Source organism: Salvia hispanica, chromosome 5 (assembly GCF_029641045.1).
Source record: "Salvia hispanica isolate PSC_SH4W2 chromosome 5, Shi_PSC_v1, whole genome shotgun sequence".
Lineage (NCBI taxonomy): Eukaryota > Viridiplantae > Streptophyta > Magnoliopsida > Lamiales > Lamiaceae > Salvia > Salvia hispanica.
This window is the reverse complement of record NC_142696.1, coordinates 37,654,188-37,681,060: the sequence shown is the minus strand read 5'-3', so window position 1 is coordinate 37,681,060 and position 26,873 is coordinate 37,654,188. Positions and strand designations below refer to the sequence as shown.

The 26,873-nt window shown below is 37.1% G+C and overlaps 6 protein-coding genes across 8 annotated transcripts; 4 read left to right on the top strand and 2 right to left on the bottom strand.

Annotated features, from left to right (window-relative positions):
• Window positions 1-7,937: 7,937 nt before the first annotated feature.
• On the top strand, window positions 7,938-11,534 carry APK3 (adenosine-5'-phosphosulfate (APS) kinase 3). 2 transcript variants are annotated; one of them, XM_089058820.1, is made up of 8 exons: window positions 7,939-8,159; window positions 8,799-8,930; window positions 9,504-9,648; window positions 9,904-10,053; window positions 10,640-10,755; window positions 10,853-10,937; window positions 11,110-11,156; window positions 11,241-11,534. In XM_089058820.1, exons 3-8 carry the CDS (start codon window positions 9,525-9,527, stop codon window positions 11,340-11,342), a joined length of 624 nt encoding a protein of 207 aa, XP_088914946.1. In that variant the 5' UTR covers window positions 7,939-8,159; window positions 8,799-8,930; window positions 9,504-9,524; the 3' UTR covers window positions 11,343-11,534. The 2 variants fall into 2 exon arrangements, with proteins under 2 accessions (XP_047941046.1, XP_088914946.1); XM_048085089.2 differs by lacking the exon at window positions 8,799-8,930 and having other exon boundaries at window positions 7,938-8,159.
• Window positions 11,535-12,180: 646 nt separating this feature from the next.
• LOC125188310 (non-canonical heme oxygenase HOZ, chloroplastic-like) lies at window positions 12,181-15,293 on the top strand. Of its 2 annotated transcripts, none has more exons than XM_089058819.1 (12): window positions 12,181-12,538; window positions 12,611-12,679; window positions 12,759-12,845; window positions 12,959-13,057; window positions 13,205-13,300; window positions 13,415-13,480; window positions 13,606-13,696; window positions 13,826-13,893; window positions 13,992-14,057; window positions 14,608-14,658; window positions 14,769-14,833; window positions 15,058-15,293. In XM_089058819.1, exons 1-12 carry the CDS (start codon window positions 12,362-12,364, stop codon window positions 15,170-15,172), a joined length of 1,050 nt encoding a protein of 349 aa, XP_088914945.1. In that variant the 5' UTR covers window positions 12,181-12,361; the 3' UTR covers window positions 15,173-15,293. The 2 variants fall into 2 exon arrangements, with proteins under 2 accessions (XP_088914945.1, XP_047941045.1); XM_048085088.2 differs by having other exon boundaries at window positions 15,024-15,293.
• Window positions 15,294-16,904: 1,611 nt separating this feature from the next.
• LOC125189407 (protein NDR1-like) lies at window positions 16,905-17,660 on the top strand. The gene has a single exon (XM_048086687.1). The coding sequence runs from the start codon at window positions 16,905-16,907 to the stop codon at window positions 17,658-17,660; it is 756 nt and encodes a 251-aa protein (XP_047942644.1).
• Window positions 17,661-21,340: 3,680 nt separating this feature from the next.
• LOC125189408 (uncharacterized) lies at window positions 21,341-22,770 on the top strand. The gene is made up of 5 exons (XM_048086689.2): window positions 21,341-21,645; window positions 21,796-21,907; window positions 21,980-22,072; window positions 22,176-22,385; window positions 22,492-22,770. Exons 1-5 carry the CDS (start codon window positions 21,341-21,343, stop codon window positions 22,720-22,722), a joined length of 951 nt encoding a protein of 316 aa, XP_047942646.1. The 3' UTR covers window positions 22,723-22,770.
• Window positions 22,771-23,076: 306 nt separating this feature from the next.
• LOC148926777 (uncharacterized) lies at window positions 23,077-23,857 on the bottom strand. The gene has a single exon (XM_089058561.1). It carries the CDS (start codon window positions 23,675-23,677, stop codon window positions 23,210-23,212), a length of 468 nt encoding a protein of 155 aa, XP_088914687.1. The 5' UTR covers window positions 23,678-23,857; the 3' UTR covers window positions 23,077-23,209.
• Window positions 23,858-25,119: 1,262 nt separating this feature from the next.
• On the bottom strand, window positions 25,120-26,837 carry LOC125186205 (small ribosomal subunit protein uS7-like). Its single transcript, XM_048082553.1, has 5 exons — window positions 26,689-26,837; window positions 26,501-26,620; window positions 25,820-26,091; window positions 25,422-25,625; window positions 25,120-25,340 (listed from the first exon to the last, which is right to left on the bottom strand). The coding sequence occupies exons 2-5, from the start codon at window positions 26,603-26,605 to the stop codon at window positions 25,286-25,288; spliced, it is 636 nt and encodes a 211-aa protein (XP_047938510.1). The 5' UTR covers window positions 26,606-26,620; window positions 26,689-26,837; the 3' UTR covers window positions 25,120-25,285.
• Window positions 26,838-26,873: the final 36 nt, after the last annotated feature.

Here is a 26,873-nt window from a genome sequence, read left to right as displayed (position 1 = left end):
TGAGATCCAAATGTTTAAGTTATGAAATTTCTATTCCGAATGTCTCTTTGGTTTGAGTTCGCTTCATTCTGCCTAGGAAAGTTAGATTTAGTTATCGCTTTTAATTTTTAAGTGCGTGCATGTATTTTCTTGCGAGTAAGTTAGATCTGTGGTTGTTGATCGAATTTTATAGTTATGTTTCAGTTCGAGTTTTCGTGCATGAATTTTCTGCTCGGCGTTGTGATCGCCACCTTGCATGTTAGTCAGTAGAGGCAATTTCCGATTTCAGCTATTCATCTTAAGTTAAACATTTTAATCGATGGATCTTGAGTTTGAAGTTATGAATCTGAGTTTAGTCATGGAGTTTGTGTTCATATGATTTTTGTTAATGCTTGGTGAAGAAGAAAACGTCAAAATCAACTTTAGCCTTGGACCACTTTTACTTTTAAGTTACTTTTGCTTTTGTTCCCCACTTTTAGTTGTACCTTCCAGACCTGTCAGAAAGCCAACCAGCCACCAGATATGCCTTGTTGTCTAAATTTCCTCTTTTAGTAACTGTCTACTTTTCACATACCTCTGAGATACTTTGTCCTCTATTTTCACGAACACAACCACATGTCTGTTATTTTCACGCCTACTAGTCAGTAGAGTACCATCTTTATTTCTTGCCTAGGTAAAATCTCAACCTAAGCGTGGTAGCTAACCAAAACACCCCGGAATGTCACCGCAGTTATCCGAACGTGTCCATCCTTGTGGGATTCGACCCTTACCTCCATTATACTAATCAGTAGAAGTGGGTTGAGGAAACTTGTTTGAAACCAGGTTCCGGTTGTCGTGCCAACGACTCAGCTTGGTCGGGAATATTATCCTGATCAGTTGGATACACTCTTGCAATTACACACTCGACCGAAACCTGCACCTTTCAGATTTCTTCTGTCTTCTTTATTTAAGTCCTAGTATTCTGGTTAGATCAGCCCACACTGATATCGGAGTACAGTTCGGGAACCATAGAGAAGATTTGTGGTCTAGTATTCAAAGCGTCACGTGGAGAAGCTGCTAGCCATCTTCAATTCTTTGGAGAATTAATTAGGTATTATTTCTGCTCCGTAGAAAATCATGTTTTAGGTTTCAATATTCTTAAAGCATGATTAATTCAAGTTATGAGCATGATACATGTGAGAATTACGCAAATAGATTTTGTCTAAATAATCCGCTAAATAGATCTGATTATTATGTGATTTATTTGTGCAATTACTAATTGTTAAATTATGTTAATCCGTCGCACCGCTTCCGCTGCCAGTTCTCACTCTCTGCCTGACGAATTCCAATCTTCGTCACTTTCTGAACCAAACGGAAATGGATTTCCCGTCGTTAACCCTGATCTGGTGGTTGTTAGGTTTGGTATACTGAAAAGCATGTTTCGAGCAAGTTTCGCTCGAATAGAATCTTGCTTGTATACGTAAAACTCTATAATCCACTTTTAACTCGATTCAGTATTATTCGAGCAGTTTCGCACGAATAGAATCAGTATATTATTACATAGTGTTTGCTTGTGCAATTATAAGATGTTTTATAAAATCTAATTCTTTTGCTTAGTAGACTGGTTGTGAGCGTCGTTCACTTTAAGGTAACACAGTCGGTTCTATGCAATGCTTTGCAAAAGAAAAAGAAGAATTTCACAACCCAGATAGGCCTAGACTACCTATCGTGAAAGGTTGCAATGTCAGTCCGATTATTTCTAAGCCTTACTGAAATAAGATGACGTTGGTGTGGTATAGCACTGAATGGATCTAATAGCAAGACGTGTCTTTATGCTATCTACTGAAAGACTAGGTCTTGATAAATAACTATTTCTTAATCTACATACGTTAGCATTGAGCATACGACATTGATTATGCACTACTTTGACTTATCAAATGGTGCGAGTTTTTCGCAACCCAATAATCCTGATATATTGGGTAGTGGTGATTAATATCTAGCGGTGCTAGGATTGGTATTATGTTGAATCGTGCGCGAGGTGAGTCTCGTTTGATAATGTCCTCAAGAGGAGCTTGAACAAGGTTTTATTATTCGGAAACTGGCCAGTTGGAGTTTTATTACTCTATGAATAATAAATAAGTGTTTCTAGCTAAGTCCACTCTTGGAATTAATAAGATGTTAATTAATTAAGTTCATATTAGACATTAATTAATTAATGGACATTTATATCTTAAGCGTGAGAAATAAATACTAATATAAATAACGGAAACCCGGATTACTTGTAATTTCGGATTTGGATGGGGAGTGCAATATTACTTCTGTAGTGGCTGCTCGTAATATTCCAATTAAAAGCTTATATTAAATTGGGGTTCAATTTAATTAGTAAAAAGCTAATTGGAAGAGCCCATATCCAAAACCTTCCATAGATCCTTGACTGGGCCCAATATGAACTTAATATAAATAGGAGAATAAAGGAAAGACAGAAATACAATTATTAGTAAAGGAAATTTTTGAGGAGTTCGAAAATTCTTCAGCTTTTCTCCGTGAGGAATTTTCTGTCTTCTTTATTCGAGTCCTAGTATGTTGATAAGATCAGCCCACCCTGATATCGAGATACAGTTCGGGAACCAGTCAGAAGATCCGTGGTCTAGTATTGAAGATCATCACGTGGAAAAGGCGCGAGAAATCGACGATTCTTTGGAGAATCTAAATCGGTAATCCTAAACCGTAGAAATCATGTTTAGGATTTATATTTTCTAAGCATGAATTATTTGCGTTCTAGCATGCAATTATCTGTTTAACATGTGAATTGATTAATCGCATAATCGGTCAAATAGATCCGTATCTGATTTATTTGTTTTGTACAAGTCTTCCGCTGTGCAAGGGGCACCAAACCCCAGCAGTGGTGATCGTAGATATTGACTCCTTGACTTGCCACCTGAACTGTACGTTCCTTTATCCAGACGAGTTACTCCAGTTTCCAAACCGTGAGCCTCTGCTCATAAACTGAAAATAAAGAAAAACGAAAAGGAAACCAAAACTATATACGCCAAAATCTCTAAACACTCAAACAAACTACGCCATCCATCCCCGACAACAGCGACATTTGAGAGGTCGGGCTGGAAGCACAATACATATCAATTAATTCATAATCCTCAGGTCAAGGAAATTTACTAGACTGCAAGATCTAAGAACTCAATAACTAGAAGATCACGGTCGTTGGACTCACCTTCAGCTCGCTGTCAAAGAAATAATACCTCAACCCACTACACTATAACTAGCATAGAGAAGCAAGGGGTCGAACCCACAGAGACAGATAGGACGCGAAGAGTTAAGAGGACTTTGGACTGGTTTGGCTGCTGCCACGCAAACTTGGGTTGAGAACTTAACTACTAGACTCGGGAAGTGCAAATGATCTATTCTAACAGCTAGACCTAGGAAAAGGAAAACATAACGAAAACATGCAAGATGAAAACAGAGATTTAAACAGAGTAACACTTCAGTGACAAAATTTACCAGACCTAGTGAATAACTTTCTTAAAATGACTAGACAGACGAAGCACAAACTGTGGGGACCATTTCCAAAAATAGCAAAGGTACAAATGAAAAACTGCAAATAACTAACTATGAATTTAACTAACATCCATCTTCATATCTTCAACCGATTCAAACATAAATACGAATAGAACAGAGCAACAACCAGATTGAAACAGAACATAACGATTCGAACGTCAGAAAAACATAGATCATCGGAAAATGCTCAGATCTACAATAGCTAGACGAAGTAAACTAAAAGCAGTAACTAAAAACTCATAACGATGCAGAATTCAACAGATCTAACATCGGATGCTTCATCCGCTCCGGATCCAATCCATCCACAACAAACCACAACAATTCTCATCTCCGATTACTCCGATCTAACTAGATTCACCCGATTAACTACAATTCCAACACAATCCAACTTCAACAAAACAAATCAAGTGCGAAAAGCATCCAAAGTAAAGCAACAATCATCACAAATATAGAACGAAAACAGCACATAAACTTCCATAGCCAAACGATTCAGAATTCAACAAGGTTTCAGCAACAAAATAAACGTTGAGCTTCGAACAGCGAAGACTCGGGGAAATTCAGAGTAGAAATTAAAACGAAAGCGGTAAATTATTTCTTCGCCTCACGTGGAGACGGTGGTACACAACAGCAATCAAAAGACGAACCCTATGAATTTCCGATATCCCCCACGTGTGTGTAACAGTGTGTGAAAGTGAGCTAAGAGCAAAATGTGAGAGAGATGATGATCCATGTGTGTTGCGTGCTCTTTATTTATTGACGTGTGATAAACTCATGTTTTAGTCGGTTTAATTGGTATGTTGAGGTGCTTAATGTTGAGTTTCGATGCTTGAATTGTCTATTTCCAATTAACCTATCTTTTGGAGTTTCATGTGTTTGTTGAGTGTTCTAGGATAAGTAGATAAAAAAAGAGGCAAAAAACCGGCCGATTGTGGATATGAGGCAGTAGGGCCTCTAAAGGCTACACCCGGCCGGGTGAGTTTTACTCTTATTAATTCTACCCGGCCGGGTAGGACTTGAAGAACAGAAGGAGCCGGAAAACTACCGGGTGCATTTACAACACAAATATTCCACCCGGCCGGGTATCCTGAAGACAGCGTGACGAATCCAGAAAGGGGTCTGAAATGGTCACTGGGCCGGGTGGATTTACAGCACTAAATTCCTACCCGGCCGGGTCAGTCAGTTTGATGGGTTTGACTTCTGAAAACGCGATTTTTTACGGGAAAATGAAGAGAAAAAGGCTAGGGTTGGATTGGAGGAGATTCTATTCTACCTTACCGCCTCCAACACTCAAAAACACCCCCAAGAACACTTCTAGAGAGAGAATTGAAGATTGAAGACTCAAAATCGGAAGATTGAAGACTCAAAATCGGAAGATTGAAGACTTCACTCCATAGATTCGTTCCACATGAGTTCTTAGTATCTATCTTTCATGTTTTTGTTCGGATTCTTTGTGTTAAACTTGGTTTTCTCCATGAACATGAGTAGCTAAACCCTTTTTGTAGAATTCTTGGTGAAGATGCATTAATTTCATAGTTTTTATCCAATTGATTTTGTTCTTACCTTGCTCTTGTAGTTATTTGATTATTCTTGGGTTTTTTCCTTTCAATTGCTTGATCACCACTTGATTGTGTAGGATTAATTAGATTAATCGGGAGATGACATAATTAATCTGGAAATAGGAATAATTCACACCTTAATGCAATAAAACTCGGGAGAGTTGAGGTTTTGAGTGAGGTCTTTGACCTAATCGAGCTTTTGGGAGTTAGGGGTTTTAGTATTAGAAGGGGACTTCAATCCTAGCACCTAATCTACAAGTTTTTCACCTCGGGAGGGGGTTTAATCTATAATAGTGGTCGACTTAGTAACTCTAGAGACACCAAAAGGTAAGACAATTTGATTGGACAAGAGCTTGAAATTGTGCATCGGATCCTTGAGTTCTACAATTTTCTCCATATTATCTTTTCACTCCGTGTTTAATTGTTTTTATTTATCTCTTTGTTCATTATATGCTTTTCATAGTGTTAGAACAAAACCAAACATTTCCTGATTCTCTAGATAGTAGTCAACATTTGTTCGTGGTAGTTAAGTTGATACGAATTTGTCTCTGTGGGATACGATACTCTTGCTTGCTAATTGCTACACTAGCCCCGTACACTTGCGGGTATCATTTGTGTTAAAATAAGTTGAGTCAACGTGGATGTGATCTTCTAGAATCTTCTTGAATTCCCTTCTTTGCCCTTCATCTAACAATCCCCTTCGCCGGGCAATTTTTTGCTTTTATGCTCACTTTCTCGCCAAACTCCTTCACCAGGTGATTTTCTTCCTTCCTGGATCTGGCAATTTCTTCTACACACCTGACTTAAAAGCTGTGTTAGACCCAGAAATTCGTTGAATTTAACCCCATAACCACTGCATGAAATTAGTCTTATCACTCTACCCTTTGCACGAAAGACATCTCGACGAGCTTCCGCTCTCTCAATGTTTCTTTCCTCATTCCTCCACTGTCGGCTTCTTTTGCCGACCAACTCTTCTCCATCAGCCTCTAGAATGAGTTGTTGCCAAGCCTCGTTCCCCATCAGCGATAACTCAGCATGTCCGATGCTACTCTCCGACTCAGAGATGAGTCATTTGGCAGTTGCTTCTATCTCTCCCTCGGCCGGATGCTATTATATACGTTCGCAGCCTCTCTTCCCCTCTCTCATCAGGGCTGGCCATCTTTTCTCCATCATCGGCACGACATCCTTTGTAACTCTGGTCACCCGCTTCTTCATCGGTCGGAGCTTCTCCGGCCATTGTGCGCCCTCCTTCTTCAGCTCTTCATGACATTCTTTGCTTGTCTTTCTATCGTCTACACATGGTCTCCAACCGCAACACCTTTGTGGGTTGTGAATTCCCATGTGCAACGTCCATTCTATCGTTGACTCTTCTTGGGTGGTCTCGACAACTTCTCCTCCTACGCCGGCTTCATTCACAGTGGCTGTGTGTGGCGCTGCTATCTCTCTCTCCCCCTCGCCGCACAGACAATGAACTCCTTTGTTCCTTCTCTTTGACTGAGGTTGTGCGATGGATCAACTGCTCCATCAATGACCACCAAAGACTCGTGGTTGGGCTTTTACTTTGCGGCCTTTTCGACAACCTTCGGTTCTTCCATCAGTGGTTCTTTTCTCAGTTGTTCAGTTATTTTGCTTTTGCTCCCCTCACTGAACGATTCATCCATTAGCCTCTCACGGCTGCACTCTCTTTGGTAGTTGCCTCTCCTCTCTTGGAGGGTTTCTGCTCGTTCCTCCTTTGCCGGCTTCTTGCGTTTGGAGACTTTCTCTCCCCCTCGACCGGACAAACCGAGGACTGCTCAACTGTTCTATTCTCTTGAAGGCGGTTGGGGTCGCAGCCTGTCTCCTCTGTTTTCTCGGCCTTCGTCTCGAAGGCCTCTCTTCTTCTCTCCATTAGCTCCTTTCTTGGCAATGTGATTTCTTCATAAGCACCACACTTCTTGGCTTCATGGTTCTGTCCAGAGCGGTTGTTGCCATCGCCTTGGCCTACCACCGGCGTTGTGCTGGCTTCGCCCAACCTCCTCACTGCCATCGCCAATCCCACACACACTATCATTGTCGTCGTGACGCTGTTTCCGTCGGGTCTTGCTATGCCATCACTTTGTTGGTGAAGATTCTCGCTGTTGGGCAAAGTTTCAGCCCCTTGCTAACTGCAGAGCCTTCTCTTCATTGATGTTTTTTTGGAAGGGTTTTTGGTTTTTGTTTTGTTTTGTCTTTTTTTTTTTGATATAGAGACAGATCGACCCATGTGATCGAACATGCTCTGATACCATGTTGAAAAGTAAAATGCGAAAAATAAAACTGAAGAACTCTTGAAGACTACATTTTGATTTGAGTTGTTGTTGATACATATTACATGGGTATTTATAGGACTCTAGATATAAATATACCTATGAACTATACTTATTAGAACTCTACATTATAAATGTTATTCTTTTCCCAACAAGTTGGGACTCCACACATTTTTTTCCCAACATACTTGGACTCTTCAATTTATCTTTCCAACATAATTAATTAGACATTAGCAAAAATATTTAAATAAAACAATTAGTGCTTTGGATCAAGTGTTCAAAAAATATAGGTAAATTAGAAATGAGAAATTGAGTCATTATTTATTCATGATTAATTTAGTTAATTGTGTTTGATATATAATAGAATTAATTAGACATTGGCAAAAATATTTAAATAAAGCAATTAGTGCTTTGGATCAAGTGTTCAAAAAATATAGGTAAATTAGCAATGAGAAATTGGGTCCTTATTTTATCACATGGGATTAAAAAGGACAAAATACAAAAATAAAGTAAATTAAAAATATGGAAATGAGAAAAAGAACAAAAGAGAAATTGGATCCTAATAGCACACTTTCTAGAAGAAAGAGAGAAGAAATATCACCACCAGTCCACCACTGTCTGACTGCTCGGACCGTCTCTCCCAGCCGCCACAGTCGGTGCCCTTTACCGGTTGTCTTCTTCGTGTTCCTGCACTACGCGAAATCTCATTCCTCTTCTCCTACCTTCTCTTCCAACTTCCATTAAAGAGTTCAAGCTTCCCAAGCTTCAGTTTTGGTTGTGAATCAAGGTAATTACTTCACATTCCATTCATTATTTCATCCCCTATACCTAAATTGAAGGGCTAAATATGGGGGAATTTCACCATAAGTTGAAGAAGAAGAAGAAGGGGTCGAACATACCCTTTTTCTAAATTGATGGTTTGTTATATTTTCCTAATTTGATTTTGGAATTGGTTCATAGTATAGTTTATTTAAAAGAAATATAGACTGACTTAAAAAAAGTTATAGAATTCGGGAGGTAATCAATTTTATTTATGGCATTTCATAACGTGTGATATGAAAATACAAATGGTTGTCTTAATATTAGTCTTAGTTTCAACTCAATTTTTATTTGTTAATAAATGTATCCTATTTTTGTGCGGTTACTTTTGCCTCATTCCAATTTAAATACTCCATAAACAAATGTACTGAACAAAAGATAAATTATCTGATTTATTTATCTTACCAAATACTCACTCATATTGTATAGTAGGGAGTATTAAATTAAGTATACAAAATTAAATTACATGTTATATTATCTAACATAATTAATCTCAACCAGAGTACAAAGTAAAGGCCTTAATATTTTAGAAGAATAATAGTATTGGAAATTAGTTTTAGTGAGATGTCGCATTCAATGCTAAATTTTATAAATTTTGAATGCTCAGCTCTGCAGTTTCAATTTGCATTCAACGTCAGAATTCCATACTCTGTTGCAATCGCAAATCAACATTTTCCCTTCTCTTCGGCAAATACGTCCACATTCAATCCCCAATTTCCCCCCTTTCTCATTCTTCAAGGTATCCAATTTCTTCATCCTGCTTCTAATATTTCGCAATCTGTTGGAGAACACAAGGAATGCCGCTTCTCTCTCTCTATGTTTGCCCAACTTTTATTATATGCTGTATATTTCTGGATAATGCTAGTTCGATATGTCTTCGAAAAATCAGAAGAAATTGAGCAAAAGCTTCAATTTTTTGTTTGTTATATGTAGATCTTTGCTGGCTTTTCATTTGCGACAAACTTATTCTTATTTTATCACAAAATCAGGAGAAATTGAGCAAAAGCTTCAACTTTTTTTTTTGTTATATGTAGATCTCGGTTGGCGTTTTAGTTGCGACTAACTTAATCTTCTTTTATCACAAATTCAGTTTTTGGCCTTGTATGATTGATTAATGTTGTTACCAACATAACAAATAGTGTATTGGAATCATTGTCGAGGTCTTTCTCAGTCATTAGCGAAATATCTCTATAAACAGATGGAATTTAGGATCTCAAAATGAGCCTTTAAAGCTGATATATGATATATTATTCTGATCCTTTCTTCAAGATTCTGTGGTTAAAGGAATCCTATTATCCATATATCTTAACAGGATAAAGGAGTATTTTCCCTAATGTCTACCGTTGGCAATTCAACTAATATTTTCTGGCACGAATGCCCTGTTGGGAAGGTTGACAGGCAAAAACTGCTTAATCAACAGGGATGCGTTGTATGGATTACTGGTTTGAGTGGATCAGGTTTGTATTTGCAGATCTGTCTACTTTCTTTGTGCTGTAGTTGCTACAGACATCCATGCCTTGAGTCTTTACAATCTGTATATGCACAGCATCTTATTTCATACGCGGTGTCACATGTCTCAACACTCTTAGGATGATGGGATCATCATATATTGGAGCTAATAGTTTTTGATTGCCCCATAACCATTGTATTAACAAGACCACCTTCTAATCGATCCTCAGTTTTTGTATAATGCTCTCTGATCATCTCTGCAGGTAAAAGTACCCTAGCATGCTCACTGGATAGAACATTGCACTCTCGGGGGAAACTTTCATATGTTCTCGATGGGGACAACCTTAGGCATGGTCTAAACAAAAATCTAGGCTTCTCACCTGAGGATCGGACTGAAAATATACGCAGGGTTGGTAAGTAAACAGTTTCTGGATATTTGGAATTACATCTCTTGTTTGTTTGTTTTTTTGGCCTTTTGTTGGACTGCATACAAAATTAATTGCTCAATCCTTTTTCATCTAGAGTTCTTGCTCTTTTTAGGTAATTCACGTTGTAAAGATTTTGTTAGTTTGGTATATTTAGGTGCAGACATCTTATGATAATACTCAATTATTTCGTACCACTCACTGCATAGGCCATAGTGACAAATCCATAGACTCATACTCGTCGTAGACAACAATCTACTAGCCATGACTTAGAGGTAGTTGGTACATTGAACTAGTGAAAGATTACAATATGAAGGCATCAATTTGCTATCTTGTGTTTAACGTGAGGTTAAAGGCGTTGATCTACTGGATGGTTGGCCTAACCAATTAGATCGCCTCTTTTCAAACATTAGGCTGACCAAAAATGAGCTGCATCCTCATAAAGCTGACCATGGGCATAGGGACAGTTTATGAGACAACATTATCTTTACTATGCAGTACTCACTCCTCCACAAGGCTAATCTGCTTGATTGCTTTTGCATAACAATTAAGTTTTAACTTTTTTTGTCTCCAGGGGAAGTTGCAAAGCTCTTTGCTGATGCTGGATTAATCTGCATTGCTAGTTTGATATCTCCTTATTGTAAAGACCGTGATGCTTGTCGTGCATTATTGCCAGAAAACTTTTTTGAGGCAAGGCTTTGTTATGTTCGTTTATTCTCAAAGATCACACTTTTCTTATGTTTAGGATAACTGAGATACCTAATCCATCCAAAATACATATTTACAGGTCTTCCTAAACATGCCTTTAGAGTTGTGTGAAGAAAGGGATCCCAAAGGTCTTTACAAGCTTGCACGAGCTGGGAAGATCAAAGGTATGTGTTTATATGTGCCATTCAGGGTTGTTCTCTAGGTTGCCTGTCTTCTATAAATGTGCAAAACTTAAGCCAAAGAAATATCAAGGTCAAGAATTCCTCATGCTTGAATGCTGTTTATTGTAATTTGAAAGTTGATCATGTGGTATGAAAAGATTATACAATGTTGCAGGGTTTACAGGAATAGATGATCCATACGAACCACCTTCGAATTGTGAGGTTTGTACTTTGCCGGCTCTAAATCATACCGGCCCTCCTTATCAAGCCACTGCGACTGAAATTATTGTTATGATGGTTGTGCAGATTGAGATAACCCAGAAGGATGGAATTTGCCCGACACCGAATGAGATGGCTGGGCAGGTGGTATCATACCTGGAAGACAAAGGATATCTTGAAGCTCAGTAACCATACGAAATGTTTCATGACATGCTGATTATTGATGTTTAGATTAGATGATAATTATGATATTATAGATTGATTGCTCTTTTTCTTCGTTTTTTTGGTCCTTCTTTTGAACATTACTAGTCCAACAATTTGTGTTGTATTGTATTTTTTATGAATATAAATATATAAAATGTGGCATGAATATCTTGGATATTTTGATGGAAAATTGCAACAAGGTAGGTCCTAGTAGATAAAGAGGTATTTTCCTGATAAATGGCGCATTAATTTCGGAATGTTGCTTCATACTAAAGGCCAAAGTTGAGATACTTGGATAAGCATTGACCAAGCATGGTGTTGAACACCGCACTGGTGGTGGGGGTGGCGGAGCTGTCCGCGGTTGTGTGTCAATGCTTAGCCTGCTTCCCGCAGCGGCTGCGCGGCGGTGATGTCCTCCGCCTCCTTTTCTGGTGCCCCTTTGGCCGCCTCGCAGCCTTGTTCTGCTTTCCCCCGCCCCACCACCGAGAAGAAGACGACGACCACGACTTTCTCTATTGATTCATGAAGGCATCTCAGATTTGTTGGGATTGCTGTAGCTTAAGCTCCTTCATTTCCTCCTCTATCTTTTTTGTTTGGTGTTGAAGTTTCAAGTCTGGACTTCTGTGTTTAAGTCATGTTGTCCAATGAAAAAGAGATGAATCATGAAATGCATTCTCTTTTAAAAATATTTTGTTTATTAGTTTTAACAGATATATTTATTTTTATTTTTATTTTTATCAATTTACAGTAAATTAGATAAGTAAATACTTCCTTGTTAAATATATGAAATTTGAGTTCGGTATGAATTTTAATGTAAAATTGATAAAATAAAAAAAAAAAATGAGAAATAATCAAAGTATTGTTAACAAAGAAGGACAGTTATCTGATTAGAGTGTGCAAAATGAAATGTCGGGAGTAATATTTTTGTGACTAACTTTATACTGCGAGATTTTATAATGAGAGGCGCAGCATTTTGAGGGAAGGAAGAAACGAGCAAGAAGAAGATGACGAGTGTCGCTGCGTCTCTATCGCATCGTATCCCTCGTCTCACTCCATCCTTTCCTTCTTTTTCTTCACGCTTAGTTGGTGTGAAGATTAACAACAACAAAAATGGGGGCAATTATCCTTCACTCCTCCTCCCCTCATTCAAATCACAAACACGCATGGCTTCCACCAATCAGGTATTCAACCTTTTCCTCTTTTTCTTCGATCGCTCGTTTTTTTTCTTTTCAATTTTCAATTCTATGTGACAGAGTGCTTCGACTGCCGCCGATGTCAACAACCCCCAACTTAATGTCTTCCAACTCATCCAAGCTCACCAGGTTCAGATTTTCACTCTGTGTGTGCGCGTTAATGGATTGAATTTGAATTTGAATTTGTAATTGTTGTTTTGTTTAATAGGAAAAAGCAGCTAGGCTGCCTCCTATAGAGGAAATCAAGACAATTCTCAGTTACAGTTTGCGCGGAGTCCTCTCTACTTTCTCTCTGGTTAATTCTAATCACATCAACATTCGCATAACAAAAATTAAATAGAAATTTTAATTTGGGATTCCTATACAAAACTGTGGAAGATCTTTTCCTGTTTCCCTGCTATCTTGCAGAAGTATGAGGGCTATCCATCAGGTTCGATGGTGGACTTTGCTTGTGATGCTTATGGATCTCCAATATTAGCAGTTAGTAGTTTGGCAGTTCATACCAAGGTTTGTAATCATTTACTATAACTTATAATTTGATTGTTTTTAGAGCTGTGATTCTCTTTCACCTAATCGAACTTTTCTATATCTGCTAAATTATGAGTTGTGAGTCTATTGGCAAGATTTCCTGTAAAGGCATTCTGAACTATGCAGGACCTTTTAGCAAGTCCCCGGTGCTCATTGCTTGTCTCAAAGGATCCTGAAGATAGGACAGACCTAGTTATCGTAGTGCACGGTGATGCCCTCCCTGTAAGGCCATGGATTTGAGTTTTTCCTCTTTAAGCTGTTACAGTTTGTTACCATTGCCAGTTTCATTTTTTCTGACAAATTTGTCTGACCTGCAGACTTATGTTATCTATGTAGGTTGCTGAAAGTGAAACGGAAGCTATTCGTAGTGCATATTTGGCTAGACATCCCGAGGCTTTTTGGGTAAGGCTCGCTTAACTTTCTTACTAAGCATTTTGTGTCATTTAACATCGTAAACTCTCATTTAACACCCTAAAGCTGGCATTACTGTGATATTCTGTTAAAAATTGTCACAAATATTTATGAAGGTTGACTTTGGTGACTTCCAATTTCTGCGGATTGAACCTAAAGTTGTTAGATATGTGTCAGGAGTTGCAACAGCTTTATTAGGATCGGGAGGTTTGTATGTTGCTACTCAGCTAAAGCTTGACGCGAACAATTTTGAGCTTTTCATAAAAAGATTTGTGTTAGACTTCACCTGATTTATTATTGCTGAATGATGGACTTCTGCTATGCGAGTACTTGCAGAATTCAGCAAGGAGGAATTTAGAACAGCAAAAGTGGATCCTGTGTACCAATTCTCAAAGCCTATAACGGTATTATGACCAGCCATATCAGCAGTAGTATACTTTAATAAGTTATTCTTTGGCTGGGATCTTCTCTGAACTCTGCTAGATTTGAATATTTGTTGCAGTCCCACATGAATAAAGATCATGCAGATGAGACAAAGCTGATAGTCCAGCACTCTACCTCTGTCCCGGTAATACTGCAATATTTTTCTTTGGTGTTCTTTCAGCAACAACTGGAAACATGATTCCCTTGAATGTCAGAATTGGAATTCAACTCGTTTAATAAAGTTGGCTTGCATTATTTTGAACTAGAAAGAGAATGTAAACTTGCTCTTGTGACTGTCTTTTTTACTTTATTGTCTTTCTCATCCAAAGTGTGTTCTTACTGAGTAGAGAATGTGACAGTGGATCTCAGTTATTTTGTTCGTTATACTGCTTTAGCATTTGATTGTTCTCAAGCTGTAGGAGCAACCTATGCATTATGATTTAATAGGATTCAATAAGGTTTAGTTAGTGTGTTGGTGCAACCTATGTATTGTGCATTTATTATAATTTATTAGGACTCATTAAGGTTTAGTCATCCTTTGAGTGGTCTTGTGTTATTTCTCCCGAATTATGAACTGGTCTGTGAACCTCCGTTTGGTGGGATGTCCCTCTGAATTCCATCAGCACATGTTTGATACGTTTCGTTATTTATATGATCCTGAGAATATGTAACTCAGAAAATAGTCCATTTTTCAGGTGGAGTTCGCAGACATGTTGGACATAGACAGTCTGGGTTTCAACGTGAAGGTTGAATTTGCACATTAGATTGTTCTCTCATGCCCTTTTACTCTAAAGAAGCTATCTGCGCTATTCTTTATTCATAATAGTGTTTCTAAATGTACTAATCTCCTGTGAAGGCTGGCTGTCAAGGCAACACTTTCAAGCTCCGAATTCCTTTCACAAGGCGTGCTACAGACAGAAAGTGAGTACACAAATTTCAGTTAGTTGCCTTAAATGCTTACTATTATTAGATTGTGGATTCTAGCATCTAGATTGAGATGATAAGTGACCATTGTATAAATTGGGAGGCTAGTATTCGTCCCCCAATTTGATTTACTGTGACATACTATCATAAAATACCGTGTTATTGTTTTTGTGGACTACTATTGTAGGGATGTGAAGACACTAATAGTAGAAATGCTTCAGGCTGCCAGAAGTCAGGCTCAGCCCCCCTCCTCTGCAGCTTGATCGCTGCATGGGGGGTCGGATACAAGGTGGGATACGCACAGATGTAATTTTGTCCTTCCAAACTTATGTCTAAGTACAAAAAGTGTAATTTTGCCCCACTTTTTTTTTAAAAATCTTAGCTTTTCTTTTGACTCCAACTTCATTATATTGTCAATTCTTAAATAATTTACTCCAATTTAACAATTTTCATGGTTTCCCCTGGTCTATTTACAGTTTTACACCATTTTCTTCAACTATATGCGAAACATGTTACGTTAATAACGGAACTGAAACTGAAGAGAAAAACATACAGTTACTGAATTTAGGAGGCCTATCAATGTTACACCTCCTATCGTGGTTACGGTTTTGTTATCAGCTGCCTGTCTGGTTCGGTTTGGGCATCACTACACGTCTACACCACACCGCGTCTTTGTTGAGGCTGACAATGACTTTTTTTAAAATTTTGTTTCATTTTTCAATAGAAATGGTGCGACGGCAGATTCTGGCAACAAGAAAGGAAAAAGTAGTGCAATGGCTTGCTGAAACAAATGATACAGTGTTGGGACTTAATTAATGTGCTTGCCAAATTCATATCCCAAAAATATTCAAATGCACAAACCATATGGGTTATAAAGTACTATTGATTTATTAGAGTTCAATAATATCTAACTAGAGTTTAACAACATCTCTAAAATTTAGAATCACAATTAAATTTAACTAGATTAAATGTACGTCTAAATGCATTAGAATATGCTTAAATAATTAAAATAATATATATTGCCTATTCCCATCGACATCAGAGAAATGGTGACATAAATTTACTGGTAAAAGTATTTATATTGTCACTGATACCTAAGTAACAACTAATAATCTCAGGTTTAGTCGTTAGCTACGATGATATCATTAGGAAATTATTTTCCTACAAGACCAACCGGCTAAACGGTGACTCGGATGATTCAAGTTTTAAGTTTGTTTTACAATATCAATGTTATATCCTCGTGGTTGTTATAAAAAATAAATAAATAAACAACAAAGCACCAATAATCAAATGATTAAATTTGGGATCAAAACTATTTCTACATCACGAATTATTCATTAAAACAACAATTCACAACTAAACTTATTATTGATGATAATAAATTACAACAATAAAAAAATAATAAAAGGGGTTATTCCTTTTTTTTGTTACTGTAATATATATATCTTTGCCATCTTTAAAAAATTTACTATTTTATTGGCTAGTCCACTATTTTTATCTGGATATTGACACCTAATATTATAGATTTCAAAAGGTTTGGATTTTTCTCATGAACTTTAAAATTGATAAATAATATCATAAACGTTACCCGAGTTTGTTATTTCCCCGAGTTTTATCTCATAGGAGTATATCAAATCAAAGACTATACTCCTACATAGTATAGGGATGTGATCAGATCAATAAGTAAAATCTGTCAAAAATCAAAGTAAATCTCAGTAATTAGATCTTGTGATGTAACCGTTAGATGAATGTCACGTGTCATCAAATAATGTAGAATGTGTAGTCTAATAATGTAGGTCAGCTATTTTAGTCTAATAATGTATATAGTGTAGTCTAATAATGTAGCTCGGCTAATAATGTAACGCTTTCAGTGTGGTAATGTAGCTCGACTAATAATGTAACGCTTTCAGTGTAGTAATGTAGCTCAGATATTATTATCATAACCATCCAATCTAAGGATGCTTTGATATTTGACAGGATTTCACTTATTGACCAGAGTGCACCCAAGTAGTTTATATGTATATATCCGTTTCTCCTCTTGTTACATGTCACGCACACCACCACCACCATGGCTGAAGCAAGTGATCAGAGCAAACCATTGCCAGTAGAAAATGATGATGGCAACCCCTCAACTGTAGAAAGTGAAACCCAACCCATGGATGTAGTAATCGAGACAACCTCGTCATCATCCGACACCAGTCTATTGACAACCATCGCCCTAATCGGCGCAGCACTAACAACCCTCGGCGCCTTCGCCGCCTTCCTCATCCAGCAAAGCTTCCACCTCCCCGGGCCGCACTGCTCCATCCAACAGCTCTACGTCCCGGCGCTCGACACCTCCGCGCCGCCGCAAAACACCACCAACCCCTTCCTCTTCTTCGTCCTCGACCTCGAAAACAACCTGCAGATCCGCAGCATATCCTACGGCGCCGTGACGCTCACCTTCTACTACGGCCGCAAGGCCGTCGGCAGCTACGTCGTCCCCGGGTTCTACCAGGGGCGGAATCGGGCGGCGCGGAGGCGGGACGTGGTGGAGACGCGCGGCGTGCCGTGGGAGGACGCGGCGCGGGCGGTGGCGGGAGGGGGCACGGCGGGGTTCCGGGTGGAGTTGGCGGCGCGGCCGAGGTTCAAGATATTGTTGTGGTATTCGAAGGAGAAGAAGGTGAGGGTGGTGGCGGAGGTGGCGGTGGATGGGTCTGGGTTGAAAGCTGGGAGGGATGATGTTGTGATGCATAGGGTTGAAGATTCTGGCGCTATGGAGAGTGGGGTTAGGGTTATGCTTTTGTTTTTTTATGTTTTGCTTCTTCATTGTTTCATACATTGATCTTGCATTTTACTTACAATACGAGTTTTTTCATTTTGTTTTATTCTTACTATAAAGTAGTAAGTATTTTCAGTCACCTTCGGTCTTCTAGAAACAACCAAAGCCTCTGTTGCCGCAACCCAATATTATGCCTCAAGGCTCATACAGGACATCTATGGAATTTTCCGGCCAACTCTTAGGATAATATGCCATCTCTACTGCCGACCGGGGGTAAAGTATACGGTATGGTGGTTTCGATAAGATATGTCGTACCTATCCACCCCTAGTTGGAGATGACCTTTGATACGCTACCTCTCATAATCGCCTCTAACAAGTCGGAAAAACTTTAGTTATGCACCAATACAATTAATTCATTGTTAAAGTTACAGTAAATCATTGATTACTAGATCCACACTCATATTTTAAATTTTTAATACTACTTATTTTGGATATTGGACTATTGGTCCCTAAAATTATAGACTTTGCCTAAAATTTGGTATTTCTCACGAACTTTGAAATTGGTTTATAATATCATAAACTTTACAATTTGTTTGGAGTTTCCCAAACTGACTCAAATATGATATTTTAAACCACTTTTTAAGTTAATAACAAGTAGAATAAAAAGTCATATTGAAACCACATTGATTTAATTATGTCAAGTATAATAAAAAAGCCTTGTAAGTTAGTCAAATATAGTGATAGACATGCCGTGAGAAATACTATCAAACAAAGTGCAAAGTTTGTGATATTATAGACCAATCTTAAAATTCATGAAAAATATCAAATTTTAGGCAAAATTTATAGTTTTAGGAACCAATATCCCTACTTATTTATGGAATTTAGATATTGACAATTGACCCATCCTACTATTAGATGGTGTCACACAAGTTCAAAAAAATATTAACTCTCAGTATTCTACTCAGCATATACCGATTAATTCTTAATTCTAAACTATTTTTTTATCATTTGAATTTTGAGGAAAAGTGATCCTGGGTTTTCTAATTGTCATTTCTGACACGATGAAAGAACAAAAATAAATTTAAGTACCAATAATCTTAAAAGTGATTAATAAATCTAAAAATGGAATTGAAGTTAATAAGGAATATACTCCTATAAAATAATCTAAAGATTATTTATAAAATTAGAAATACAATTGAAAAGCTTGAGGAATATAATGAATAAATAAATACTACTCCTATTGAATAAATGAGTATATTAAAAAATTGAATAAATTATGAATAAATGAGTATATTAAAAAAAGAGTAATACATTTTAAAAACTTTAGATATATAATTATATTTAAATTGGTATCAGAGCTAGGTTAATCCGTACTATAACCTAGATCAATACCAATTTGAAACACAATAATACACCAAAGGATATTTATAGTTATCAAAGAAGTACCTTATATATGCCACTTTAGGTTTGTCCGAAATCAATGTGGGACATAAAATTCATCTCATGACTCATGAACTGAAACATGACACAAAATTTTGGCATTCTAATAACAAGAAAAGTCGACATATATTTCAAATACAGAAAATATTTGCACAAATCACAGTTGCTATTTAAATCCCCTCTCATTTAAATGTTGAATTAAAATCTCATTTAAATACACATCCCCTATTCATAATTCCTAAGCAAAGAATTAATCCCACTTCTCATAGCCATAAGAGGGAAAGTTAAATCCCAAATCCTCAAGAGTACTGAGCAGCAAATGCGTAGTCGAATCATCATTATTTCCTCCGTTTTCGGTGATTATATACACCGGAGCGGATTGGTTGTCACACCGTTGTGACGCTCACCTTCCAATATGGCCGCAAGGCCTTTGGCAGCTACATCAGTGATGCTGGGAGGGGTTCAAGATTTTCATTTACACCATGAAGAAAAGAAGAAAAGAAAATTTATGTAGTACTCCATATTATAAGGCTTTGATTTGTAAAAGTAATATTTCATTCGTCACATAAATAGGGGGGGCGCTGTGAAACTGGTTAATAGTGGAGAACAAGGTCCTATTTTTTGTTTTGTACATATCTTAGGCACGTAAATAATGGTGGATATGTGTCTTTCTTTTGTAAACATATAAACAAAATTAGGTGTAATTAAAGGAATTGTGCGTTATAATTCGTGTAGTGTTTGTCCAGTCCAAATATCATAAACCAACGATTTGAAGTCTGAACCGTAGCTAGACAGACTGAACTGGACTGGTGGTGCTATGTTCGTTTTTTTTGTAAAACGTTGTCCATGTTTCGGGCCAAACAGTAACCACAATCTGGATATATTTGTAATCTTTTATACCAACTTTATTAAAAAATTCAGACAGAAACCAACGAATCCCAATTTTCAACCGGAATCAAGGGCAAAGCTAGGAAATTATCATAAGAGGCAAAATATATATGGAAAAATTATAAGAATTTTGGGGACATTTAATGAATAGATTAAAAACAAATAAATTTTATAATGATTTATAGTAGTAGTATATTATAGTAGTATGAGAAGATTTGAAGAGGGGTTTGCTCCCGACATGAACCAACAGCTCGGACCTTTCATGGCTGATTCTGGAATCGTGTGCAACAATACTGAATTTAATTGGGAGAGACATGACAAGGTGTATTTTATTTCTGTGTACATTATTTTGTGAAATCGAAAGAGTATTAAGTAACAGTGTGAGAATTTTGATATCATCACGATCATATGCCAATCTAGCTATTAGGAGTATCAACCAATAATAGATTTGTCCGTTGACATTGAATAGAAACACGCTCCGTATTATTCAAAAATATAGTACTTGGTCAAAATAATTAATTTAGTATAATTAGGTAGAAAATAAAAATACACTACTTTAATTTGTGAACATGGGAATTTAAGTACACCATAAAGCCAGGTATTAGGTAGTCATGGGCTGGTTAGGAAGAAGTCAATCAAGAGCACTAATTAATTAATCACTCACTACTGTATATATACTGGTAGCTTTTCCCATCTAACCACCATAAAAAAAATATAATACTCCTATGTTTCCTTCCAAATACTAGTATACTCTAATACTATATAAAATATGGAAACATATATTCAAGCCTGGATATTTTTTAAAATATTCCCGAGGGTTGGATCTGTTAGTAATCCACTGCTAAATTGTAGCAATACTTTTTCATTATTATTATTATTATTTGCTAAATTTTTCTAGCGGATATTATCCACCGGTAATTTTGGCATGTGGCAGAACAACCAAATTTTGCCAAATCCACCGCTATATAGTCGAACTGAATCGGTTGGTGAAACGTTGGTGATTTATCATCTGTAAGAATAAATTTGAATAATTATTATGTCCCGTAATTTTAAATTTGCTTAATTTTTTTTTCTAATCTCAAATAAATATTTGAATAATGTTGTCATTAATCAAGGTTATAAAGAACATTACCTCATGTAATTTCACATGAATCGAATTATATTATTAAGTGTTCACACACTCTAGTATTAAAATTCCTATCCAATTAAAAAACATTATAAGACCATATTGTTTGGACTACAAAACCTAAAAGTGGACCAAGAACCTACCTAGAAATTATGTTATTTACCATAGTCCAAAATAAATAAAAAATCCAAAGTCTCTATCCATCATGCTAATATAAATAGGAGACTTTGAGATTTCAAACGTACAACCCAACCTAAATCAACCACAACTTAATTATAATCAAGTCGAAATGACTCCTCTATTTGTGCTATGCTACATTATCTACACCACCATCACTTCCACTATACTATCACTCCTCCTCGCCCTCCGTCTCCTCCTCCGCCGCATCTCCTCACTCCGAACCTCGAAGGAGATCGGAAATGTCATCGCACTATACGAAGGCACCGTCTACCACGAGCGACGCCACCCGGCCCGCAACGCCTTTCGTTTCCCGGCTCGTTATGCTCTCATTGACCTCGACCGCCCGCCCTACTCCCCTCCCAACTACCTCTCCGCCGACGATGCCCGCCGCGCCGCCAAGACAAACGGGCCCGTGTAATACTTCTTTCTACTTTTATCTAATTTCATGCATATTCGAGCCACGTTTTATTGCAACAATATCATAAGCTACACATTATACACATTTAAATTTGTCTAAATTAATTTTCTAATATACCTTAGATCTTTTTTTTTTGGATTAAACAGGCATCTTTTGAGGATTCCATCAAGTCTCGGATATGAAAGAAGTCCAGTTAATTACTATTATTGCTATGAAATGGAAGGCTCTACCAAAATTCTCAAGAAATGCCTTGTTGAGGTAAAACCCTAATTAATCAACCAAAACTCTCTCTCTCTCTCTAACATGGGACAAAATTAACTATTGTTTCAGGCCAGCAATACACCATGGGGTGAAAGTGTGACATTTGTGTTCAACCCAAGTTCCGATTTAGTCCCAAAATCCGAGTACATTAGCCCATTCATGGTGGGTCTTTTCATCAAATTCTTGATTCTTGCATTAAATTAATTAATCTAATATAATCAACAAATAAATATTAATTCAAAATGATTTCTTCCGATTTTTAAAGGACATGCTTGGGAGCTGGAGGCTGAAAGTGAGCGAACCGAGTGAGCATTTATTCGCATTCATTGCAGTCGAGCACCCGCAGCTCGGAACCTATTTCCGAGCCTCCTTCACGGCCAAAAAAGTCACGACTCTGACGCCTATTACTTCGGATGATCTTGAGGCATTCTTCTGGTTGATGCCTCATCGAGTCTCGATTATGGCCTATTGGAACGTGAGTAATTAGCTAGTTCGATTTGTCTGTTACATCTAACAATATTAGGTCTTTTTTTTTACATTCTTTTTTCAGTTTGTTTGATATGTTTGATTATTTTTTGCAGGCTGTGAAGCTGTGGTGGAAAAATGTTCCCTTCTTTGATCATCCAAGAAAAGAGAATCCATCCTATAGAGACGAAGCGATTCCGCTCGACGAAAAGATGCAGTTTTGTCCGATTTTTGGAGGTAATAAATCGAAAGTGAGATGTGAAGAAAGAATTGATCGATGCTTCACTTGGAAGGATGCTAAGAAACCTTGGTCATATCTCATTTCTTATACTGGGAAAATTCTGTAGGCTATTTATACTATATGGTTCAATTTTTTTAAATTTATATTTTTTTGTCCCGACAGTAAGTTAGAAATTACTAGTGTTTCTTTGGTTTCTTGATTTTTTGTAATGTTCATTTGGTTTGAATTTGAACGTGTTTCTATTTTAAATACTATGGTTTATTTGGTTGTATCTCAAAGAAATTTGTTTTAGTACGGAATGTATTTATTTTAAATTTTGAGTTTGAAATTTTAAAACAAATCATTTTTGTATGTTTCAATTCAGTTGCTTTGTTTACTAAGATTTTTCAAGTAAATAATAATTAATAGTAGTACTGACAACAACCAAATTAAATCAAATTAAAAGAAAAACACGTTGCTGTGAATGATAAAAATAATTATAATTAACGAGTACAACTGCTGAATACAAAATAGATTGAATTAATAAAGAAGGCACCATTTATTTTTCCAACATTATGTGATTCCTGATAGTGATAAACAGAACAATTGCAAAACTAATTTGATCTGCAAATCCTAACCTTGTCGTCGGTGTGAATCCGGAATCGGAGCTTGCGATTTTGGTGCGGATGTTTGTTGGCGAAGACGACGATGCAGAAAGTCGCTGCCGCCACTCCGAACGAGCAGAGACCGCTCAAACTCCGCTCCATTCCTGAATTGAGTTTGCGAGGATCTTCCCTCGCTTCATATTTGGGCGATTCCACTTTCATGTCGACTGATTCAGCCTCCTTCAATTTATTGAAGAGATCCTGTGAGATCGGGTCCTGATCGGCGCTGAAGGATTCGATCTTACTCTGAATCGGCTGATCCCGATCAGGAGCGTGGAGAATTTGATTGGTAGTAGTTTCGACAAATTGAGGGTAGTTCATGTGGACAACCGACGCCGCGGAAGGGTTGCGAGAGTAAATCTGCTTGCCAGCCTCGGCGCTGATCTCGAGGAGCTCCCACTCATCGTCAAAATCCATTCAACTGCGTAGAACAGAATTCAACAATTGTTTTGAAGTGATTCTGATTGTGATTTTGATATAGAAATAGCAGTGGAAGGCAGTGGGGAATTCGAATTTGGTTTGGTAATTGCTTCTTCTACGAGTCTACGAGTGAGAGAGCTAATTCGTCGATTTGCATATCAAGAGATGAATCGTGGAATTTTTATCTCATTTTTTATTTTCTTAATAAAAAAATATAGTATCATTGATGTAGATGGTGCATGGGATCCCAATTATTCTCCACTTTACTTTTCTTGATTGATTGAGCGTTGAGTTGATCTACAGATATTTCTCTATTTTATTTTCTTTATTTTGAATATTAATTTGTTATTTGTGACGTACATATCATCAACGCAACACCTATATTTGCAAACGTTTTTATTCTCTCTTTCCAATTTAGGATGTACTATTATCAATATGAATCCCTTGTCACCAAGTAGAACGTAATTTGGGCTGTATTTTCCAATTTAAAATGTTACATTGATTAATCCGATTTAACTGAATATTAAAACTCATGCATTATGATCTCTTAGTATAAAATGTAAACGGAGATAAGTATAAGCTATATCTATATTTTCAATAAATTCAAATTAAAAAAACAGCATTAGATCAAAATTTGGAGTGATTTTAAGAATAATCATGAATTGCTAACCTAGCCATTATCTGCATGCGCGGAGCCATAGTTGATTCACTGCTAATGATAATACAAGTACAAGTAGTAGTGCTATGGTGGAGTAATATATTTTGCCACTATGTTGTGTTCGATTTTCTAGATAAAATAGTAGCAAGATAACATGACTATTCATCTAAGATTAAGTCATGAAATTCAATCTCATAAACCAAACATAATACAAATTTAATCATAAATATAATCTTTCAAACCAAACACCTCTAAGTGTGATTTGATACTAGGGATGTGTAATACTCCTCGTCCCATAAGAATATGCGTAATATGCACTTTGGGTTAAGCACGTGTTTTAGTGCACAATTGGAAAGTAAAAAAGATAGAAAGAAAAATTAATTAAAGTATTGTTAGTGATGGAAAGTAAAAAAGATAAATATAAAAAGTAATTAAAGTATTATTAGTGAAAAGTAAGTCACGTATATGTACTATTTCTATATAGAAGGATTTTATGTACTGATTCTTTAAAAGTTGGTTGATGTATCAATTGCAACGCAAATCATGTAAAAAAAACTTTAAAATTGATAATCTACAGTGACTTTAGCAATTTTAATCCATACACAGAACTATGCCACAGATTTTTTTAAAAGCAAAAATCACAACCAAACACTAGTGAACATTTTATTAGCAAAAATTATTGAATTGGTTCGCAACAGAGACATACAAATATGACATGATCAGATCAGTGCAACCTTGACTGCGAAAAATATGCGATAACTTAAAATAATAGCAACAGGTCTTAATGAAAATAAAAATTAAATCAGGTTCTTCATGTATTCTAGGCAAATGTATTTGTAATTTCATAGCTCCTTGACAAAAAGAACGTCTCCTACAATGTCAAAAAGAAGGATGAATGATAAAAGGAGGGACATCAGCATTGTCCTGAAAACTTCAATCTTGGACTCTCAACGATTTGCCTTTGCAACTCTCTCAATCTCATCCTTCTTCTTTATAGCATAGCTGTAAATACCAACAAGGTTCACATATTACCTTTTGAGTCAGGAATACAAGGGTGATGAGATTGAGATTCAAGTTTCTCACCTGTTAGAAGAGCCTTTGGCAGCATTGATAAGTTCATCAGCAAGGCATTCAGCAATAGTCTTGACATTTCTGAAGGAACTTTCGCGAGCGCCAGTGGTCAACAGGTAAATAGCCTGATTGACACGGCGTAGTGGAGAGATATCCACAGCCTGTCTTCTCACCACACCAGCTGATCCAATACGGGTGGCATCTTCCCTTGGCCCGCTGCATACATAGTAGTTCAAGTGCAAAAATGAGCTAAAGTGACTATCAGGGGAGGCAAAAACAATATAAAGACAGAAATGCATATATGCTGTGCAATGTAGAACAAATCATTTACAGATCAAAATTAATTAACAATATTCACTTTGTGTACAATTGATTTAAAAAATTATGCATACAATCAGGGAAATGCAGACCTGTTGATAACTGCATCAACAATGACTTGAATTGGGTTGAGGTCAGTCAACAAATGGATGATCTCCATGGCATGCTTGATAATCCTAACAGCCATGAGCTTCTTTCCGTTGTTGCGCCCGTGCATCATGAGGGAGTTGGTAAGCCTCTCAATGATGGGGCACTGAGCCTTCCTGAAACGCCTGGCTTGATACCTTCCAGCTGTGTGAGGCATGAAGGTAGGGTGCTTGGCTGCAGTGGCAGTGATATAATCTTCTACAGAGATGTCACTAATCTGTAAGAGATTAAAACCGCACCGTGAGTTCAAAAAAATGAACCAAAATAAACCACCAAAAGGAAACAATCTGTGTAATTGAAAAAGATATCATATTGAAGCTAGTTTATAGATAATTTGGCAACATAAACAGACAAATGGTGTAATCGGTGAACTCGTAATGAAATCAGAAATAATTAAAGTCAGAGTAAGCAAACACATACTCATACTACATTGCAATCAAACACAGTAAAACTTCACACAAACACACTCATTACAATCAAACACAATAATACTTGAAGGATAGGCATACTAAGGAAAAATAACAAATATAAAAAACAATAATTGAGCAGAACAAACATAGGAAATTGAGAAGCAAAATCAATAAAAACTAAAGGAGGAGCGAACGCATTGTTAAACGAAAAATGACCTGAACTTCGTCATAGGACCAGCGGTTGAAGAGCATAACGCCGGTTTGAATCTTATCTTCATCGTTAACAGGAGGAACAACAGCATCTACGACAGCTTCCGCCATATCTTCCCAATTCACCTACGCTCGTCAAAAATCGATTCGTATAAGCACACAGAAAGTAACACTAGAGAGAAAGAGAGTAAAACCTTGACGGATGTCGACAACGTATGGTAATTGCAGAGTGCAGGGAAGCTGAATGGATGTGACGGTGAAGCAAGAGGAACGGAACCCTAATCGCAGGATTTATTAAGAGTTGTGGATTTGGGCCTCAAATTACATATATATCCCGGCAGCCCATTCAGACAATTAAAATCAATGTTTTAACTAATTG

Coding starts and splice junctions, on each gene's coding strand:
- APK3 (XM_048085089.2), top strand. CDS start 9,525: ATGTCTACCGTTGGCAATTCAACTAATATTTTCTGGCACGAATGCCCT. Junction 10,054..10,639: donor TGAAAATATACGCAGGGTTG/GTAAGTAAACAG, acceptor TTTTGTCTCCAG/GGGAAGTTGCAAAGCTCTTT. Junction 10,756..10,852: donor TGCCAGAAAACTTTTTTGAG/GCAAGGCTTTGT, acceptor ACATATTTACAG/GTCTTCCTAAACATGCCTTT.
- LOC125188310 (XM_089058819.1), top strand. CDS start 12,362: ATGACGAGTGTCGCTGCGTCTCTATCGCATCGTATCCCTCGTCTCACT. Junction 12,539..12,610: donor GCATGGCTTCCACCAATCAG/GTATTCAACCTT, acceptor TCTATGTGACAG/AGTGCTTCGACTGCCGCCGA. Junction 14,834..15,057: donor AGGCGTGCTACAGACAGAAA/GTGAGTACACAA, acceptor GAAATGCTTCAG/GCTGCCAGAAGTCAGGCTCA.
- LOC125189407 (XM_048086687.1), top strand. CDS start 16,905: ATGGCTGAAGCAAGTGATCAGAGCAAACCATTGCCAGTAGAAAATGAT.
- LOC125189408 (XM_048086689.2), top strand. CDS start 21,341: ATGACTCCTCTATTTGTGCTATGCTACATTATCTACACCACCATCACT. Junction 21,908..21,979: donor TCAAGAAATGCCTTGTTGAG/GTAAAACCCTAA, acceptor CTATTGTTTCAG/GCCAGCAATACACCATGGGG. Junction 22,386..22,491: donor CGATTATGGCCTATTGGAAC/GTGAGTAATTAG, acceptor TATTTTTTGCAG/GCTGTGAAGCTGTGGTGGAA.
- LOC148926777 (XM_089058561.1), bottom strand. CDS start 23,677: ATGGATTTTGACGATGAGTGGGAGCTCCTCGAGATCAGCGCCGAGGCT.
- LOC125186205 (XM_048082553.1), bottom strand. CDS start 26,605: ATGGCGGAAGCTGTCGTAGATGCTGTTGTTCCTCCTGTTAACGATGAA. Junction 26,092..26,500: donor GGTCCTATGACGAAGTTCAG/GTCATTTTTCGT, acceptor AATCTCTTACAG/ATTAGTGACATCTCTGTAGA. Junction 25,341..25,421: donor GCCAAAGGCTCTTCTAACAG/GTGAGAAACTTG, acceptor TGGTATTTACAG/CTATGCTATAAAGAAGAAGG.